Source organism: Zalophus californianus, chromosome 2, assembly GCF_009762305.2.
Source record: "Zalophus californianus isolate mZalCal1 chromosome 2, mZalCal1.pri.v2, whole genome shotgun sequence".
NCBI lineage: Eukaryota > Metazoa > Chordata > Mammalia > Carnivora > Otariidae > Zalophus > Zalophus californianus.
In genome coordinates, this window is record NC_045596.1 from 129,889,777 (window position 1) to 129,909,883 (window position 20,107).

General features: G+C 35.8%; 2 protein-coding genes across 8 annotated transcripts in view; both read left to right on the forward strand.

Annotated features, from left to right (window-relative positions):
• Nucleotides 1–7,099: 7,099 nt before the first annotated feature.
• Nucleotides 7,100–7,662, forward strand: LOC113924805 (60S ribosomal protein L17-like). The gene has a single exon (XM_035726175.1). The coding sequence runs from the start codon at nucleotides 7,108–7,110 to the stop codon at nucleotides 7,660–7,662; it is 555 nt and encodes a 184-aa protein (XP_035582068.1). The 5' UTR covers nucleotides 7,100–7,107.
• A 261-nt stretch (nucleotides 7,663–7,923) lies between these two features.
• Nucleotides 7,924–20,107, forward strand: part of RBM46 (RNA binding motif protein 46) — a 139,469-nt gene continuing 127,285 nt past the window's right edge. For all 7 annotated transcript variants that reach the window (XR_003520809.1, XR_003520808.1, XM_027599052.1 and 4 more), the window contains exons 1-2: nucleotides 7,924–8,045; nucleotides 8,271–8,382. Coding sequence is in view for 5 of the 7 variants with exons in the window: in XM_027599052.1 (XP_027454853.1) it covers nucleotides 8,010–8,045; nucleotides 8,271–8,382 (148 nt within the window). In the remaining 2 variants the exon portion in view is untranslated. The remainder of the gene's footprint in view (nucleotides 8,046–8,270; nucleotides 8,383–20,107) is intronic.

The window sequence follows — 20,107 nt, forward strand, 5'->3', positions numbered from 1 at the left end:
AATTACTTTTTCTTCTTACAGAACTTGCCTTATAAAATTTGTGCCTGGTGCTTTCTATGTGAGAAAAAACTTTACTGATTTAATTTCTATAATGGTTACAGAACCATTATAATGATTCAGTTTTTAAATTTTTTTCTTAAATTAGTTTTTCTAGTTATATTTTTCTAGCAACTTGTTGTTTGATTTTTTCAAATTTACTATCAAAAGTGAATAATTACATAATCATTCTATATTTTAATCTCTTTTGCATCTGAAATAGTGCCCCCTTTTCGTTGTGATTTCGTTTGTTCTTTCTGCATTTTTGTCATGATCTAACCTTGCTAAAGTTTTCTCATTATTATTCATTCAAAAACCAATACCTGGGTTTCTTATTTACTCTATTGTACATTTACTTTATTTCATTAATTTCTCCTCTTGCCTTTATTACTTCTACTTTGTGTCTGTTTTGCTGATCTTTTCCTAATTTCTTATGCTGAGTGCTCAGCTCATTGATTTTCAATCTTTTTTCTTTCCTCATATAAGGAATTAGGGCTATAAATATCTCTCTAAGTGCCACGATACCAACGTTTTACATGATTTGAAATTTTGTTTTATTATTTTTTAAAATTCTTTTATGCTCCTTTTTTACTCATGAGTTATTTAGATATTTATTATACTTTAAAATTTCCAAATATATGTGGTTTTCTACTTATCATTTTGTTATTACTTTCTAACCTAATTGTATTATGATAAAGGGATAATAAACAATACTGTTTTTTTTTAATTTGTTGAGATTGACTTTATAGCTTAGTATGTGGTTAGTCTCCTAGATATTTCTTATATGCTTGAAAACAATATGTATTCTCTTAACGGCAAGTACAGAAATATATGTGTGTGTTCTCTAATTGGCAAGTATGTATACATAAACACACACACACACACACACACATTCCAAATTCAAGCTTGCTGATATATGTATTCCAAATGACTTTTTTTTTTTTTTTTTTTTGCTTTTGGCTGTTTGAGGTGTTTGCTAAAAGACTGTATTACAGTGTCATAATGGTAGATTTTTCAATTTCTTGTTATAGTTATCTCAGTTTTTCTCTCTACATTTTGAAGTTAAGTTATTAAATGCACATGTTCCAAACTTGTGCATAATGACCTTTTGTCATTATGCAGAAATTTTAATTTTGTATCTGGTGATGCTTTTTTCTATTAGGTATATTTTGTTAGTACTAATATATCTACATTATCTAACTTTTTATTACTATTGATTTGGTAGATATATTTTTTAATACTTTTACTTTGCCTCAATATGTTTTAGATGTGGTTATTGTAAACAACTGAATCTGTATGCTCGTTTGTTTGATTCCAGGTGACAACGTTTGTCTTTTAATTACAGTAGTCAATTTACATATGTTTATCAATATATTCTGATTTATTTTTATCTATTTTGGCTTTCTGTTTCTCTTTTTCTCCCTGCTTGTCCTCTTTTGGGTTAACTGGATGTTTTTATTGATTTTTTTTTGTAAACATATTCATTTCATTTATTCTCATTACCATTTTGAAACTTACACACCTTTCTATGTTTTTTATGATTACTTCTAGAAATTTAATGTACATCTTAACAAGTGAGAATTAATCTAGATCTTCACCTTTCCTTACAATATAAGGACCCTACAATGCCTTATTTCCAGTCACCCTTCCTGAAATATTTAGGTGACCAACATCCCTGTTTTGCCCAGGATTGAAGGTGTTCCTGTTAATAAGACTTTCCGTTTTAAAATCAAAAAACTCCAAGGCAAACAAGGATGAGTTTGTTGGTCACCCCACATGTGCTATTGTGGTTCTAACTTTGTTTAACCCCACAGATCCGAAATAAGTATTATTACTTTATGCAGGTTTTTTTTCAGATTTACACATGTTTACATTTGCTTGGTTCATTAATTTTTCCACCTTAGACCATCCTTCTGGGATCAATTTTCTTCCACCTTTAGCTATCAGTAATATGTTGTTGGTGAAAGAAGACAGGTACTAACAAGGATATACTCTATTATGCTGTTTATGTAAAATTCAGGAATAGGCAAAACCAACTTATGGTGAAAGAAATAAAAAATAGTGATTAACCACAAAGGAGAGGTATGGGAGTTGGTATTGACTGGAAAGTCACAAGGGAACTCTGAGGTCGTGGAAATATCTTGATATAGGAGGTGGTCCCATGGCTATAAGTATACACACACATATGTGTGTATGTATAGTCATTAAACTGTACACTTAATATTTGCCCATTTTACTATATGTAAATTATTCAGTAAAGTACTTAAAAAAAAAAAAAAGCACATAAGCACCTGGATGGCTTAGTTGGCTAAGCCTGTGCCTTCAGTTCAGGTCATGATCCCGGAGTCCTGGGATTGAGTCCTACATCGGGCTCCCTACTCCGCGGGAAGCCTGCTTCTCGCTCTGCCCTTTGCTTGTGCTCTCTCTCACTCTCTCTCTCAAATAATAAAAATAAATAAAATCTTTAAAAAATTAAAATAAAATAAAAATAAAAAATAAGAAAACACATAAGCATCTAAGAATGAATGAACTCTTTCAGCTACCACCATCAAGTTTCAGTAAGGAAGCAAGCTAGGCAAAACAAAGATGCATAAACCAAAACAAAATTAACCAATCCTTTCATTTAGGGCATAAAAAAACTTGCACTAAAAAGTTCATTAAACCTTTTATTAAAAAATTTTTGGTGCAGACTGTTGGTGGCAATCTGAGTTTTTAATCCCTAAAAAAAGTGTAATTATAAGAAACTTTTCACTAAGATCAAGAACAAGGCAAGGATGTCACGATTCAGCACTTCTTTTTAATATCATAATGAAAGTCCTAGCTAATGCAAGAAAAGGAACTAAAAGGTATACAGTTTGGGGAAATTGAAATAAAATTGTTTTCGTCCACAGATGAGATGATTGGCTATATAGAAAATCTAAAAGAATCAACAAAAAAACTCCTGAAACTAATAAGCATTTATAGCAAGATTGCAGGATACAAGGTTAATATAAAAAGCCAATTACTTTCCTCTCTGCCAGCAATGAACAACTGGAATTTGAAAAAGCAAACAAACAACAACAAAAAAATTATCATTTACATTAGCATGCAAAAAAGTTAAGTACTCAAGTATAAGTCTAACAAACTAAAATATGAAATTTTGTAAAAAAAACCTGTACAAGGAAAATTACAAAAGTCTGAAGAAAGAAATCAAAGCTAAATAAATGGAGAGCTATTCTATGTTGATGGATAAGAAGACTCAATATTGTCAAGCTCTCAGATCTTCCCAACTTGTTCTATAGATTTAACACAGTTCCAGTCAAAATCCCAACAAGTTATATTGTGGATAGAGACAAAATGATTCTAAAGTGGAGAGACCAAAGACTCAGAATAGCCAAGGCAACATTGAAGGAGAAGAAAAAAGTTGGGGACTTCAAGACTCACTATAAAGCTACAGTATTCAAAACAGTGTGGTATTGATGAAAGAACAGATCAGTGAAACAGAATAGAAAGTCCAGAAATAGACCCACACAAATATACTCAACTAATCTTTGACAAAGGGAAAAGAATTCAATGGAGAAAAGATTGTCTTTCCAATAAATGGTGCTGGAACAACTGGATATCCACCGGCAAACAACAAACAAAATGAACTAGACACAGAAAAACATTATATCCTTCACAAAAAAAATACAAAATAGATTATTGACCTAAATGTAAAATACAAAACTATAAAACTCCTAGAAGATAACATAAGAAAACTTAGATACCTTAGGTATGGTGATGACTTTTTAGATACAACACCAAAGGCACAGTCCATGAAAGAAATAATCAATAAGTTGCACTTAAAAATTTCTGTTCTGTTAAAGACACTGTCAAGATAATCGGAAGATAAACCGCAGACTGAGAGAAAATATTTGCAAAATAACTTGTCTGATTAGATTGTTATCCAAAATATACAATGAACTATTAAAACTCAACAATAATAAAACAACCCAGTTAAAATATGACCAAAAGACCTTAAAAGACACTACACCAAAGAAGATAAATAAATAGCAAATAAGCTTTTGAAAAGATGCTCAATATCATGTCATTAGGGAAATGCAAATTAAAACAATGAGATACTACTACACACCTCTTAGAATGGCCAAAATCCAGAACACTGACAACACTAAATGCTGATGAGTATGTCTGCAACAGGAACTCTCGTTCATTGCAGGTGGAAATGGAAAATGGACCAACCACTTTAGAAGATAGTTTGGCAGTTTCTTACAAACTAAACATACTCTTACCATATGAATCAACAATTGTGTTTCTTGATTATTTGCCCAAATTATTTGAAAACCTATATCCATATAATATCCTGCACACAGATATTTATGGTAGCTTTTATTTCATAGTTGCTGAAACTTGAAAGCAACCAAGATATTCTTTAATAGGTGAATAGATAAATAAACTATGGTACATCAAACAATGAAATAGTATTCAGTGCTAAGAAGAAATGAGCTAATAAGCTGTGAAAAGACATGGAGGAAACTTAAATGTGTATTGCTACGTGAAAGAAGCCATACATACTGTATGATCCCAAGTATATGACATTTGGCAAAGGCAAAACTATGAGACAGGAAAAAGATCCATGGTTGCCAGGGCTTCATAGGGGTGTGGGGTAGGGATGAATAGGCAAAGCACAGAGGATTTTTAGGGCAGTAAGACTATTCTATATAATACTATATATAGAATAATATATAATACTATAACGATGGATACATGTCATTGTATGTTTGTCCAAACCCATAAAATGCACAACACCAAGAGTGAACCCTAACGTGAACTATGAATTTTGGTGATAATGATGGGTTTGAAGATTTTAACAAATGTACCACTCTAGTACAGGATATTGATAGTGGGGAAGGCTGTGTATGTGTGGGGGTAAAGTATATATAGAAACTCTCTGGGTTTGGGACGCCTGGGTGGCTCAGTCTTTAAGCATCTACCTTCGGCTCAGGTCACGACCCCAGGGTCCTGGGATGGAGCCCCACATTTGGCTCCCTGCTCGACAGGAGGCCTGCTTCTCCCTTTCCCTCTGCCCCTTCTTGTGGTTCCTGCTCTCGCTATCTCTCTCTGTCAAATAAATAAATAAAGTCTTTAAAAAAAATAAAAGAAAGAGAATAAACCCTCTGTGATTTTTTGCTCAATTTTACTGTGAACCTAAAACTTCCCTAAAAAATAAAGTCTTAAAAAAAGGAGTGTATTTCTCCCCTATGCCTGAAAGGAATTTTACGAGGGATATTTATAGGCCGAAAGTTGTAGCACTTCCTTACTCCACTATTTCTGCTGAAAAATCAGCTGTCAGTTTGGCAGTCCTTTGATGGTAACAACTCTTCTCTTTTCTGGCTTCTTTTTGTCTTTGGTATTCTGCAGTTTCACCGTGTTATGTCTAGGTACGTATCCATCCATTCCTTCCTACCTTGTTTGGGATTCATTGGTTTTCTTGTGTCATAGAATTTGTTCTTTCCTTCTTTCCAGAAATAATGAATAATTATTTTCCTGTTTGAATAATTTCTGTCTGAATAATTTCTTTTCCCTTTCTACTTTCTTCTTAAACTCCAAGTGGAAGTTTTGAGACTCTTCCTCTTCCCAAAAATAAGCTTCTTACAGTCACTTCATCTTTATCAAAAACCACAGTATAAATATATTCTGTGCAGGAGTGTCTGGACTTGCCCTTATAATCCACCTGGACGATGATCTTCCTGAATTGTCCTCTGTTGTGAAAAGACAATTGCTTAGAGTTTTAAAAAAATACAATAGCACAATATAAGGTTTTACATTGATGAATTCCTTGGTGGTACTCATGGCAACCTGATTCTTAGCAATATGGCCAAGGTCTCAATTATCCATAATATAATTGAAACTTGAAATGATCCAGCCTTGTTGGTCATAGAAAATGAAAGAATGTTCCATGATGGAAAAGGAGTGAGTAGCGTCACCAGTCAATGCTGTGTGCAGATTTTTTATGTAATTACTGGGAATTTGAGCCATCACATATTGATAAGGAGTTTCTAGGACTGCCAATGTATGGTAGGAGTATGAAGGTAATTTTTAAAAGGGATTTACAATTCACATTTATCATTTGATTTTAAAAAGGCTCCTTTTCACTCCTTAATAAAGAGACACGATGACTAATCTGCTAGTCATAGGCCTGTGAAGTCATAAAAAATAAGGAAATGGATAAGCTGATTCATAGCTAGTGAAAGTCCCCATCTGGAAATATTTGAAAGATTGTTTATCAGAGTAAATATTCAAATGCCTCTGCTTTGGTGTATTTCTTAACATTTGGAAGGAACATATCCTGAATGAGAACCCGTAGGTAAGTATGTGGGAATAGCATTCAGTATGGCTGCATCCATTTTTGCCAGATCACCCTGTAAAATGAGTGAAACCTGCTATTGCCAGAGATCTCAGTTTTGCCAAGAACTTGCAATAGCAGGAAGCATGGGCAAACTGTGAACCCTCAGTATATTAAAAAACAGTGGCATAATGCAGTTACTTTTGCCTTAGTAATCTTGAGCAAGAAAAACTAATCAGCAGTTTTAAGCACGCTGGACAGGATGGGAGGAGAGTGAGGGTGCCATTTGTTTACATGGAACAGCTTGAAAATAAAATAATCCTGGAATATATACAGAATACCATTCCAGCTGATATTTGTTGCCTGCCTACTCTGCAACTCAGTTCCAGTTCTCATAGCACTTGCATTGGTCACAGAAAGGATCAAGAGTAATTACAAGGGCAGCCTTGGAAAACAACAAACAAGTAAAACTCTTAAGTTTAACACAACATTTACTGAGAGCTTATATGTTGCATGCACTGACTGTGCTCTGCATTAGGAATAAAGAAGAAAAAGGCATGGCTCCACCTCATGTAATCATATGAACTAATGCAGTCATATAAATCAATTTAAGACATGCTATTCCACATTTCCTGTCACATTGCGAGTTGACTGTACCTTGGCGTGTGAGCCAGATTTGCCACACCCTGATTAAAAAAAAAAAAAAGAGGCTGCTCTTTCCCCTAAGCGGCCTGAGGTGACCTCTGAAAATGGTTCACTATTCGCTTGACCCAGAAAACCCTACGAAATCATGTAAATCAAGAGGTTCAAATCTTCGTGTTCACTTTAAGAACACACGTGAAACTGCCCAGGCCATCAAGGGTATGCATATCCAAAAAGCCACCAAGTATCTGAAAGACGTCACTTTACAGAAGCAGTGTGTGCCATTCCGTCGCTACAATGGTGGAGTTGGTAGGTGTGCCCAGGACAAACAGTGGGGCTGGACACAGGGTCGGTGGCCCAAGAAGAGTGCTGAATTTTTACTGCACATGCTTAAAAATGCAGAGAGTAACGCTGAACTTAAGGGTTTAGATGTTGATTCTCTGGTCATTGAGCACATCCAGGTGAACAAAGCCCCCAAGATGCGGCGTAGAACATACAGGGCTCATGGTCAGATTAACCCATACATGAGCTCTCCCTGCCACATTGAGATGATCCTTACTGAAAAAGAGCAGATTGTTCCTAAACCAGAAGAGGAGGATGCACAAAAGAAAAAGATATCCCAGATGAAACTGAAGAAACAAAAACTTATGACCCAGGAGTAAATTCTGCAGAATAAATGCAAATAAAAAAAAAAATGAGGCAGACGTTGCTTTTGACAGAGAAAGCTCCTTTGTGAGGTCCTGGTTCTTGGGAAAAGGTGTGCCTCACACCTGATTCAGTTCTCGGAGACAGGGAGAGGAAGCTGGAAATGCTTTTCCAGGGAGACTGTACTGATGAGGCAGCAATCAGTCATCAATCCCCAAGAAACAAAGAGTCTTTGATTTCAGTGTCAGCTGCAAGGCCATACTTGCTGGTGCTTCAACTTACGCTGCCCAGACTACCAGATAAAGTTCATTGCCACTCTCTTCCTCGCCAACAGTAAGCAAAAGCAGGAACTTCTGAGAGAGAAATGCTTGCCCAGAAGCAGAGGAGAAGTTGGAAGAAGGTTATATGGTTTTTGTTCTTTGTTGTTGTTGTTGTTGTTTTTCTTTACTAAGGAATGACAAAGCAGTATGCTCCATGTTCCATAAAATCTTCAAAAACAGAGCTTCTAAGGAGGGAATAGAGAACCGACCAATTAGCATTCCAATTAAATGAAAGTATAAGTACAGACTTTCTTATTCATAAAATCTTTTTTTTTCTCATTTCCTGGCTTAAAAATGTTTTTCAGATTGCTGTCCATATTAATGAAGAACACGTTGAAACCTTTCACAAAGATCTCGCTTTTACACTGGACACATTGGCTTCACCAAGTTTACCCAAGATAGATGATGACCTAAAAGGTATGTTCATTTTCTCTATCTGGCATTTTCTGCCAAAGCTGTTGTTCTTTCTATTTTTCATTGCTTATTCTTTCTTTTTAGCATCTATAAAGATGATGTGACAAGTATGTAGGACATTATGGCAGGAAGTACTAATATGGTTTATTTGAGGTCAGTGCATGGCAAGAACTGGATGTGACATACAGGGCAGCGCTGGGGGTGTAGTTCATTAAAAATACTGAATATAATAGTCTCCCCCTTATCCATGGGGTATAAGTCCCAAGATCCCCACTGGATGGCTAAAATTGTGAATAGTACTGAACATTTTTATATACTATGTTTTTTCCTGTACCTACATACCTATGAAAATTTAACTTATAAATTAGGCACAGTAAGAGATTAACAATAATAATAATAAAATAGAATAATTATAACACTATACTGTAATACAAGTTATGTGAATGTGGTCTCTCAAAAATCTTACTGTACTGTACTCACCCTTGTGACGGTGTGAGATGATAAAATGCTATGTGATGAGATGAACTGAGGTGAATGATATAGGCATTGTGATGTAGCATGAGATACTATTGACCTTCTGAAGGTACATCAGAAGGAGAATCACCTGCTGCTGGATGGTGGGGTTTACTGCGGGTAATGGAAACCAAGGAAAGGGAAACCAGGGGTAAAGTGGGGGACGACATGTCCCCATGAACTGAGATTCATGGAGAAAATGCTGAGCCTACAATTCCACTTGATCTCTCTTCTCTTTCTTAATGAGAGGATCCAAGCAAATGTAAAGTCTATTATTGCATAAATCAAGGATATGCCCGTACAAGTGGAAGGCTGGAGAGATAACATTTCAGAAAAATGATCTTATCCTAGGTAGGGGAGGAGATCTAACACTCTAGGGAAGGTAGGAAGAGCACATAAAAGATTATTGTCATGGAAAACAGTCATGAATAGAATATTTGAATCAGAAAGAGAGGGACAGCTTTGGAAAGTTCTCAGTCTTTTAGAGACTTAGCTTCAGGAAACTAAAATAAATCCACAAGTCTACTCTGACTCGTTATGCTCCTCGCTAAGTTTGGAGCAGCTTCCAACATTTTATCCTTTGCACTTTCAAATGTTGTGAAATATTTCCGAGAAAGCCTTTTGGGTGAAGGTTTTTTTTTTAGCAGGCATCATTTCCTCGGGGACTTCTCCATCTTTCAGGCACAATCACTTTCTCCATTTATGATGGTATGTTTGCCTTCACCCATCCCCTCTGGCTACATATACATCCACAGTGTCAACTTTCTCACCATCAGCTCTCTCTTCTGAAATTCCATTTACAGTTGATTCAATTTTACTTCCCTGCTGTCAGTTATGGTTTCTTTACTACACTCTAATTTTTCTTGGCCAATTCTCTCAAGGATCCATTTTTTCAAAACATCATGGGAGATAAGGAGGCAAGACAACCACACACTTTGCCATGTGTGAGTGAAATGAATACTTATTTAATTATACCCAGTTGACATATCATGGTAACTGAAATTGGAACTGTGTTGTTGGGGAACTGGTGTTAATCACCTAAATCTTGGTAACCAAATTTTGTGCATACTGAAAATGTGCAAAGTGAGGACTTCCTACATATTCAAAGGGTTTACCTTATAACTGCCCATGTGCTACTTGGCCCAGTTTTAATTTTTGTATGTTTACGAAATTTGCTTTAAGGATAATTCAAAATTGAGGATATTTTTCCCGATTTGTTGGAATGGTTTTCTTACTAATTCATTTTAAGGAGGTCTTACTGGTTTTGTTATTCTTTACCTTTATCTTGGTGAACTGTATTGCATGATTCCCTGCATTAAATTAAATGCTGTTTGACCTTAATGAGTATCTATAAAATTTTGGTTTCCCATGAAAATGAGGTGTAGAATTAGAGTCTAAACAAAGAGTTATTATTCCCACAACATCATCATAAAAAGAAAAACTGAAATATTCTGCTTCCCATTTGCTAATTGAGGCTGTAGGTATTTAACTTTTTAGCAGTTATATAGGTACACTCATTTAGAATGGCACAAATATCTTATTAGAAAGAAAACAATAGGCCCAGTCCAAAACCCTTGGGAAGCAGCAAAAGTGGTCATAAGAGGGAAATATATAGTAATACAGCCCTACCGCAAGAAGCAAGACTTCTTTGAAACTTCACATACACAACCTAAACTTACACCTAAAGGAACTAGAAAAGGAACAGCAAATAAAGCCTAAAGCCAGCAGAAAAAGGGAAATACTAAAGATTTGAGCAGAAATAAATGATACAGAAATAAACAAACAAACAAAAAAACACAATAGAATAGATCAATGAAACCAGGAGCTGGTTCTTTGGAAGAATTAGTAAAACTGATAAACCCCTTATAAAACTGATAAGCCAGTCTTATCAAAAAGAAAAGGAGAAAGGACCTAAATAAATAAAATCATGAATGAAAGAGGAGAGATCATAACCAATACCACAGAAATACAAAGAATTATGAGAATATTATGAAAAATTATGTGTCAACAAATTGGGCAATCTCTAAGAAATGGACAAATTCCTAGAAACATATAAACTACCAAAACTGAAACAGAAAGAAATAGAAAATTTGAAAAGACCTATAACCAGCAAAGAAACTGAAGCAGTAATCAAAAATTTCCCAACAAACAAAAGTCCAGGACTAAATGGCTTCCCAGGGGAATTCTACCAAACATTTAAAGAAGAGCTAATACCTATTCTTCTCAAACTGTTCCAAAAAATAGAAATGGAAGGAAAACTTCCAAACTCATTCTACAAGGCTAGGATTACCTTGATTCCAAAACCAGATGAAGACCCCACTAAACAGGAGAATTATATGCCAATATCCCTGATAAACATGGATGCAAAAATTCTCAACAAGATACTGGCAAATCGAATCCAACAGTACATTAAAAGAATTATTCACCACAGTCAAGTGGAATTTATTCCTGGGCGGCAAGGGTGGTTTAATATTTGCAAATCAATCAACGTGATACACCATATTAATCAAAGAAAAGATAAGAACCATATATGATCCTCTCAATAGATTACAGAAAAAGCATATGACAAAGTGCAGCATCCATTCTTGATAAAAACCCTCAACAAAGTAGGGATAGAGGGAGCATACCTCAACATCATAAAGGCCATATACAAAAGACCCACAGCTAATATCATCCTCAACAGGGAGAAACTAAGAGCTTTTCCTTTACAATCAAGAGCAAGACAGGGATGTTGTCTCTCATCATTGTTATTTAGCATAGTACTGGAAGTCCTAGCTTCACCAATCAGACAACAAAAAGAAATAAAAGCCATCCAAATCGTTAAGGAAGAAGTCAAAATTTCACTATTCACAGATGACATGATACTCTATGTAGAAAACTGAAAGACTTAACCAAAAAATTGCTAGAACTGATACGTAAGTTCAACAGTCACAGGATACAAAATCAATGTAATGAAATCTGTTCCATTTCTATACACCAATAATGAAGCAGCAGAAAGAGAAATCAAAGAGTCGATCCCATTTACAATTGCACCAAAAACCATAAGATACCTAGGAATAACCTAACCAAAGAGATAAAAGGACTGTACTCTAAAAACTATAGAACACTCATGAAAGAGAACACTCATGAAAGAAATTGAAGATGACACAAAGAAATAGAAATACTTTCCATGCTTGTGGATTAGGAGACCAAATATTGTTAGAATGTCTATACTACCCAAAGCAATGTACACATTTAATGCAATCCCTATCAAAATACCACCAGCATTTTTCACAGAGCTAAAACAAATAATCCTTAAATTGTATGGAACCACCAAAGACCCCAAATAGCCAAAGCAACCATGAAAAAGAAAAGCAAAGCTGGAAGCATCAGAATTCTGGACTTCAAGCTTTATTACAAAGCTGTAGTGATCAAGACAGTATGGTACTGGCACAAAAACAGACATATAGATCAGTGGAACAGAATAGAAAACCCGGAAATAGAGCCACAACTCAATGGTCAACTAATCTTTGACAAAGCAGGAAAGAATTATCAATGGAAAAAACACGGTCTTTTCAGCAAATGGTGTTAGAAAAACTGAACAGCCACATGCAAAGAAATGAAACTGGGCCACTTTTTTACACCATACACAAAAACAAATTCAAAATGGATTAAAGACCTAAATGTGATATAGGAAACCATCAAAATCTTAGAGGAGAACACAGGCAGCAACTTCTTTGACCTCACCTGTAGCAACTTCTTACTAGACACATCACAGGAAGCAAGGGAAACAAAAGCAAAAATAAACTATTGGGACTCCATCAAGAAAGAGAGCTTCTGCACAGGAAAGAAAATAATTAACAAAACAAAAAGGCAACCTACAGAATGGGAAAAGATATTTGCAAATGACATATCTGATAAAGGGTTAATATCCAAAGTCTATAAAGAACTTATCAAACTCAACACCCCCAAAAAACAAATAATCTAGTTAAGAAATGGGCAGAAGACATGAATAGACATTTTTCCCAAGAAGACATCCAGATGGCTAACAGACACATGAAAAGACACTCAACATCACTCATCATCAGGGAAATACAAATCAAAACTACAGTGAGCTAGCACCTCACACCAGTCAGAACGGCTAAAATTAACACACAGGGAACAACAGATGTTGATGAGGATATGAAGAAAGGGAACCCTCTTACACTGTTGGTGGGAATGCAAACTGGTGCAGCTGCTCTGGAAAACAGTATGGAGTTTCCTCAAAAAGTTAAAAATAGTACTGTCCTATGACCCAGCTGTTGCACTACTAGGTATTTTTCCAAAGGATACAAAAATACTGATTCAAAGGGGCACATACACCCCAATGTTTACAGCAGCATTATCAACAATAGCCAAATTATGGAAAGAGCCCAAATGTCCGTTGACTGATGAATGGATAAAGAAGATGTGGCGCACACGCACACACACACACACACACACACACACACACACACACACACTGGAATATTACTCAGCCATCAAAAAAACCCAAAATCTTGCCCTTCACAATGATGTGGATAGAGCTAGAATGTATTATATGAAGCAAAATAAGTCAGACAGAGAAAGACAAATACCATAGGATTTCACTTACAAGTGGAATTTAAGAAACAAAATAGATGAACATGTGGAAGGGAGAAAAAAATAAAAGAGAGGCAAACCATAAGAGACTCTTAACTATAAAGAACAAACTGAGAGTTGCTGGAGGGGCGGTGAGTGGGGGGATGGGCTAAATTGGTGATGGGTATTAAGGAAGGCACTTGTGGTGGGCACTGGGTGTTAAATGTAAGTGATGAATCACGAAATTCTATTCCTGAAAGCAGTATTATATTGTATATTAACTAGCTAGAATTTAAGTAAGTCAGTCTGGAAGTTCCTGATCAGCATTTGTAGGGTAACCTCCTTGATAAGACCTCTGCCTTCCCCTAAAGGAAAGTAACCTTGCCTGAAATAATCCATTCTTTTAACACCCTTGTCCTGCCTTCTTTGTTCCTATAAAATCCTCCATTTTGTACAGTCCCTCAGAGCTCCTTTCTTGCTAGATGGGCTGCTGCTCCATTCATGAATCACTGAATAAAGCCAATTAGATCTTCAAATAGTTGAAATTTTTTAACAATTCAACAAACATTGTCACCTACTCTCATTTTTACTATTGGTTTTACATAAAAATTGGAAAATTTTTAAGCAAAACATATATTTATGCCTCATAAAGGTCAAGTGTTCTTAGAGGTCTAAAGAAACACACAGAATATCCAACCGAGATGCTAAGATTCCTCCACAAAGGGATTATCTAATTTTGACCAACTAAGCTGTTCTATGTAACTTCCATGTCAGAACCACCACATTCCATATGACATGTTTTAATTTTTTTTTTATATATGTATCTTTTCAATTTTCTTCCATTGGTAGATCTACCAAGTAGCTTGCTGACATATCACTTAGAGCGTCTGGCCTATTACAACAAGTGGGGACAATCTCTTCAAAAATAGGTATTTTTGCCTATAAAGACCATTTTTCATGTCTAAACTTGATTCAGTCATTTAGTCAGTTTTCACTTGGATTTAAACAATTAAATAAGATTTCATTTACTGTATTGGTTAAGTTATATTAGGTTTTCAGTGCTTTATAGCTTTTACTTAATGACATAACAAATCAAACTGTATGCTTCAAAAAAGTTGTGGCTCTCAATATAATAATTAATCTTTGCAAAAAATACATATTTTAAACATTGTTGAGGCCAGAAAAATCCACTCCTATTTTATAGTGTTATAATGCTCATATTCTATGAATTGGCCTTTTGCCAAGAGTTCCCTTTCAATCTTTTCCCTAATGTTCTCTCAATAGTACAATACTTCATTATTATCACCATATTTCTGCTTTTCCTTACTCATATATATTTCCTTTATTTATGTATTTTTAAAGAATATCTCTTCACTTGCAAAACTCCTTTCTACATTTTCCTCTCTAGAAATTGCTGGATACTCTCCTCCGTAGAAGGATTTTCCTAGTTCTTTTCCTTTTAACACAATTCAACAATTGAATGCCATTGACTCACCTCTTTACTGAAATCCCACAAATAATTAGAATATTTTTAAATAAATGCCTTTAAGTAGACTATAAAATCACTTGTAAATGTACAAAGTCCCTTTGTAAAACTAATATATAAAAATCAGGGTGGACGTAAATCTCTATTGTTGAGTGAGTTTGTAATGCAAATGTGCACATTACTGTTAAAGATGCCTATATCTGAAATCTTACAAACAATGACTCCATTGACACTCTGTCTATGCTTGGCAGGCTATCTGGATTATAGCCACAGCCAGTTTCTATACTTCACCTTCACTGTTACCTGTTGTATTTATTTGAGCTCTTTGAGCTGAGGTTACTAAAAGGAATGGATTAATCAGCTTTTTATTCCTGATGATAAAAGAGAAGAGTTTATATTCTCAAAATAAATGGAGACATTTATATATGCCATTTTTTACTCAAAAAATATTTAGCACCTTCTATTCCCTAGAACATCAGTTGTGCACAGGAATAGAACAGTGAGCATGCTAGCCAAGGTCCTTGACTTCTGAAATGTATAATCTTTTAAAGTTAGTATCCTAATATCCTTCCTTTGATTTTACATTGATCTTCTGTCCACCCTTCGCAAGTTGAAGTTATAGGGCATATGCCTAGTTTTGAAAATTAAACAAAATAAATTTTCTTAGAATTTCATAATACCCCTTGAGATAATCAGGGTAGAGTTGCCAGATAAAATATGGAATGCCTTGTTAAACTTAAATTTCAGATAAGCAGTGAATAATTTTTTTACGATTTTATTCATTTGTGAGAGAGAGACACACACAGAGAAAGCACAAGTAGGGTGAGAGGCAGAGTGAGATGCAGACTCCCTGCTGAGCTGGGAGCCAGACGTGGGGCTCAATCCCAGGACCTAGAGATCATAACCTGAGCAGAAGGCAAACGCTTAACCATCTGAGCCACCCAGGCGCCCCTAAACAGTGAATAATTTTTAGTATAAATGTGTCCCATGCAATTTTAGTTATGGCGTATTAGACATACTTAAATATGGCAAACTAAATTAGAGAAACTTGACATGGCCAAAGCAGTGAGAATGACATTCACCACCAGGTGATTCACTTCAATGGCAACAATTTGCCCAGTGAATCCCTCACAACCTCTACCACTCCCATCCCCACCTATTACACAGTATCCCTACAGAATCAGATTAAAATACTTCAAATCAACTAGTTATCTTGATCAATCTTTAGCATATGTGCTTACTTAGGTGATATTTTGTATACAAATAGACATCATAACACAGCACCTCTCTACTACCCATACTTAAAAATATTTCTAACTGCTCAAGCAGTCGAGGTTACTTCCATCATATTCTGCATAAAGAACAACCAGAAGGAAATGCAGTAATAAAGTATGATTCAATTTAAGTGATTGTATTACCATGTATATATCTGGGGCTTACAAGTATTTAAGGATATTAATTTTGAAATAGCAGATCAATAGCTTTTATTTTGATTCTGGGGCCTCTATCTTTTGCCCACATTATAGGAGATAACAACAACAACAAAAAAGCAGAATACATGATTGTCTTCTTTCAAAGTGAACTAATAGTCTTACTAAATAGACACTCCTTGTACACTTGTTAAACTGACAGGATTTGGAATATCTAGAGGTCAATATGAGACCCTTTGACATAGGCTAAATTGGGTGATCCAAACACTAAATCTAGAGATGGGAGAGAGGTCTGTGACATGGCTAGGGAAAAACTTGATAGAAATAGTAGCCTTTTAGATATTGCCTGGGTGTCAAAATCTTTTTTCTTTTTAATATTTTATTTATTTATTTGGGGGGCAGGGGGAGGGGCAGAGGGAGAGGGACAGGGACAGGCAGACTTTGCACTGAGAAAAGCGGTGTTTAGAAATGCCACTGATTTCTGTGCATTGATTTTATATCCTGCCACTTTACTGAATTCCTGTATGAGTTCTAGCGGTTTTGGGGTGGAATCTTTTAGGCTTTCCACATAAAGTATCATATCACCTGCAAAGAGTGAGAGTTTCACATCTTCTTTGCCGATTCAGATGCCATTTATTTCTTTTTGTTGTCTGATTGCTGAGGCTAGGACTTCTAATACTATGTTGAATAGCAGTGGTGATAGTGGACATCCCTGCGGTGTTCCTGACCATAGGGGAAAAGCTCTCAGTTTTTCCCCGTTGAGTATGATATTCGCTGTGGGTTTTTCATAGATGGCTTTTATGATATTGAGGTATGTACCCTCTATCCCTACACTCTGAAGAGTTTTAATGAAGAAAGGATGCTTAACTTTATCAAATGCTTTTTCTGCATCTATTGAGAGGATCATATGTTTCTTGCTCTTTCTTTTATTAATGTATTGTATCACATTGATTGATTTGTGGATGTTGAACCAACCTTGCAGCCCAGGGATAAATCCCACTTGGTCGTGGTGAATAATCCTTTTAATGTACTGTTGGATCCTATTGGCTAGTATTTTGGTGAGAATTTTTGCATCCATGTTCATCAGGGATATTGGTCTGTAATTCTCCTTTTTGATGGGGTCTTTGTCTGGTTTGGGGATCAAGGTAATGGTGGCCTCATAAAATGAGTTTGGAAGTTCTCCTTCCATTTCTATTTTTTGGAACAGTTTTAGAAGAATAGGTATTAATTCTTCTTGAAATGGTTGGTAGAGTTCCCCTGGGAAGCCATCTGGCCCCGGGCTCTTGTTTGTTGGGAGATTTTTGATTACTGCTTCAATTTCCTTACTGGTTATGGGTGTGTTCCAGTTTTCTATTTCTTCCTGGTTCAGTTTTGGTAGTTGATACATCTCTAGGAATGCATCCATTTCTTCCAGATTATCTAATTTGCTGGCATAGAGTTGCTCATAATATGTTCTTATAATTGTTTGTATTTCTTTGGTGTTGGTTGTGATCGCTCCTCTTTCATTCATGATTTTACTTATTTGGGTCCTTTCTCTTTTCTTTTTGATAAGTCTGTCCAGGGGTTTATCAATATTATTAATTCTTTCAAAGAACCAGCTCCTAGTTTTGTTGATCTGTTCTACTGTCCTTTTGGTTTCTATTTCATTGATTTCTGCTCTGATCTTTATGATTTCTCTTCTCCTGCTGGGTTTAGGCTTTATTTGCTGTTCTTTCTCCAGCTCCTTTAGGTGTAGGGTTAGGTTGTGTATTTGAGACCTTTCTTGTTTCTTGAGAAAGGCTTATATTGCTATATACTTTCCTCTTAGGACCGCCTTTGCTGCATCCCCAAGATTTTGAACAGTTGTGTTTTCATTTTCATTAGTTTCCATGAATTTTTTCAATTCTTCTTTAATTTCCTGGTTGACCCATTCATTCTTTAGTAGGATGCTCTTTAGCCTCCATGTATTTGAGTTCTTTCCAGCTCTCCTCTCATGATTGAGTTCTACTTTCAAAGCTTTGTGATCCAAAAATATGCAGGGAATGATCCCAATCTTTTGGTACCGGTTGAGACTTGACTTGTGACTTAGGCTGTGATCTATTCTGGAGAATGTTCCATGGGCACTAGAGAAGAATTTGTATTCTGTTGCTTTGGGATGGAATGTTCTGAATAGATCTGTGAAGTCCATCTGGTCCAGTGTGTCATTTATAGCCTTTATTTCCTTGTTGATCTTTTGCTTAGATGATCTGTCCATTTCAGTGAGGGGGTGTTAAAGTCCCCCACTATTATTGTATTATTGTTGATGTGTTTCTTTGATTTTGTTATCAATTGGCTTATATAATTGGCTGCTCCCATGTTAGGAGCATAGATATTTACAATTGTTAGATCTTCTTGTTGGATAAGCCCTTTAAGTAGGATATAGTGTCCTTCCTCATCTCTTATTATAGTCTTTGGTTTAAAATCTAATTTGTCTGATATAAGGATTGCCACCCCAGCTTTCTTTTGGTGTCCATTAGCATGGTAAATGGTTTTCCACCCCCTCATTTTCAGTCTGGGGGTGTCCTTGGGTCTAAAATGAGTCTCTTGCAGACAGCATATCGACGGGTCTTGTTTTTTTATCCAGTCTGATAGCCTGTGTCCTTTGATTGGGGCATTTAGCCCATTCACATTCAGGGTAACTATTGAAAGACAAAAATTTAGTGCCATTGTATTGCCTGTAAGGTGACTGTTACTGTATATTGTCTCTGTTCCTTTCTGGTCTGTGTTACTTTTAGGTTCTCTCTTTGCTTAAAGTACCCCTTTCAATATTTCTTGTAGGGCTGGTTTGGTGTTCGCAAATTCTTTTAGTTTTTGTTTGTCCTGGGAGCTTTTTATCTCTCCGTCTATTTTTAATGACAGCCTAGCTGGATATAATATTCTTGGCTGCATATTTTTCTCATTTAGTGCTCTGAATTGTGCCAGTCCTTTCTGGCCTGCCAGGTCTCTGTGGATAGGTCTGGGGTTCTGTTACCCTTTAGCATTTTTTTAGTGTTTTGTTCTCTCATTCATCCATTCTCCTCTGGACAAATGACAAGACAGAAAAAAATCATCTCAAAAAAAAAGAACAAGAGGCAGTACAGACTGCGAGGGACTTAATCAATACAGACATTAGTAAGATGTCGGAACTAGAGTTCAGAATGATGATTATAAAGATACTAGCTGGGCTTGAAAAAAGCATATAAGGTACTTTCAATCTAATGTTCCTACTGTTGTAGGTTACAGACCTCTTGTCCCGAGCTGCTTTCAGGATTTTCTCTTTGTCTCTGAGACTTGTGAGTTTTACTATTAGATGTTGGGGTGTTGACCTATTTTTATTGATTTTGAGGGGGGGGTTCTCTGTGCCTCCTCGATTTTGATTCCTGTTTCCTTCCCCAAATTAGGGAAGTGCCCTGGTATAATTCGCTCCAATATGCCTTCTGCCTTCCTCTTTCTTCTTCTGGGATCCCAATTATTCCAATGTTGTTTCACTTTGTGGTATCACCTATCTCTCAAGTTCTGCCTTCGTGATCCAGTAGTTGTTTATCTCTCTTTTTCTCAGCTTCTTTATTCTCCATCATTTGGTCTTCTATATCACTAACTCTCTCTTCTGCCCCATTCATCCTAGCAGTTAGAGCCTCCATTTTTTATTACAACTTATTAATAGCCTTTTTGATTTCGACTTGGTTAGATTTTAGTTCTTTTATTTCTCCAGAAAAGGATTCTC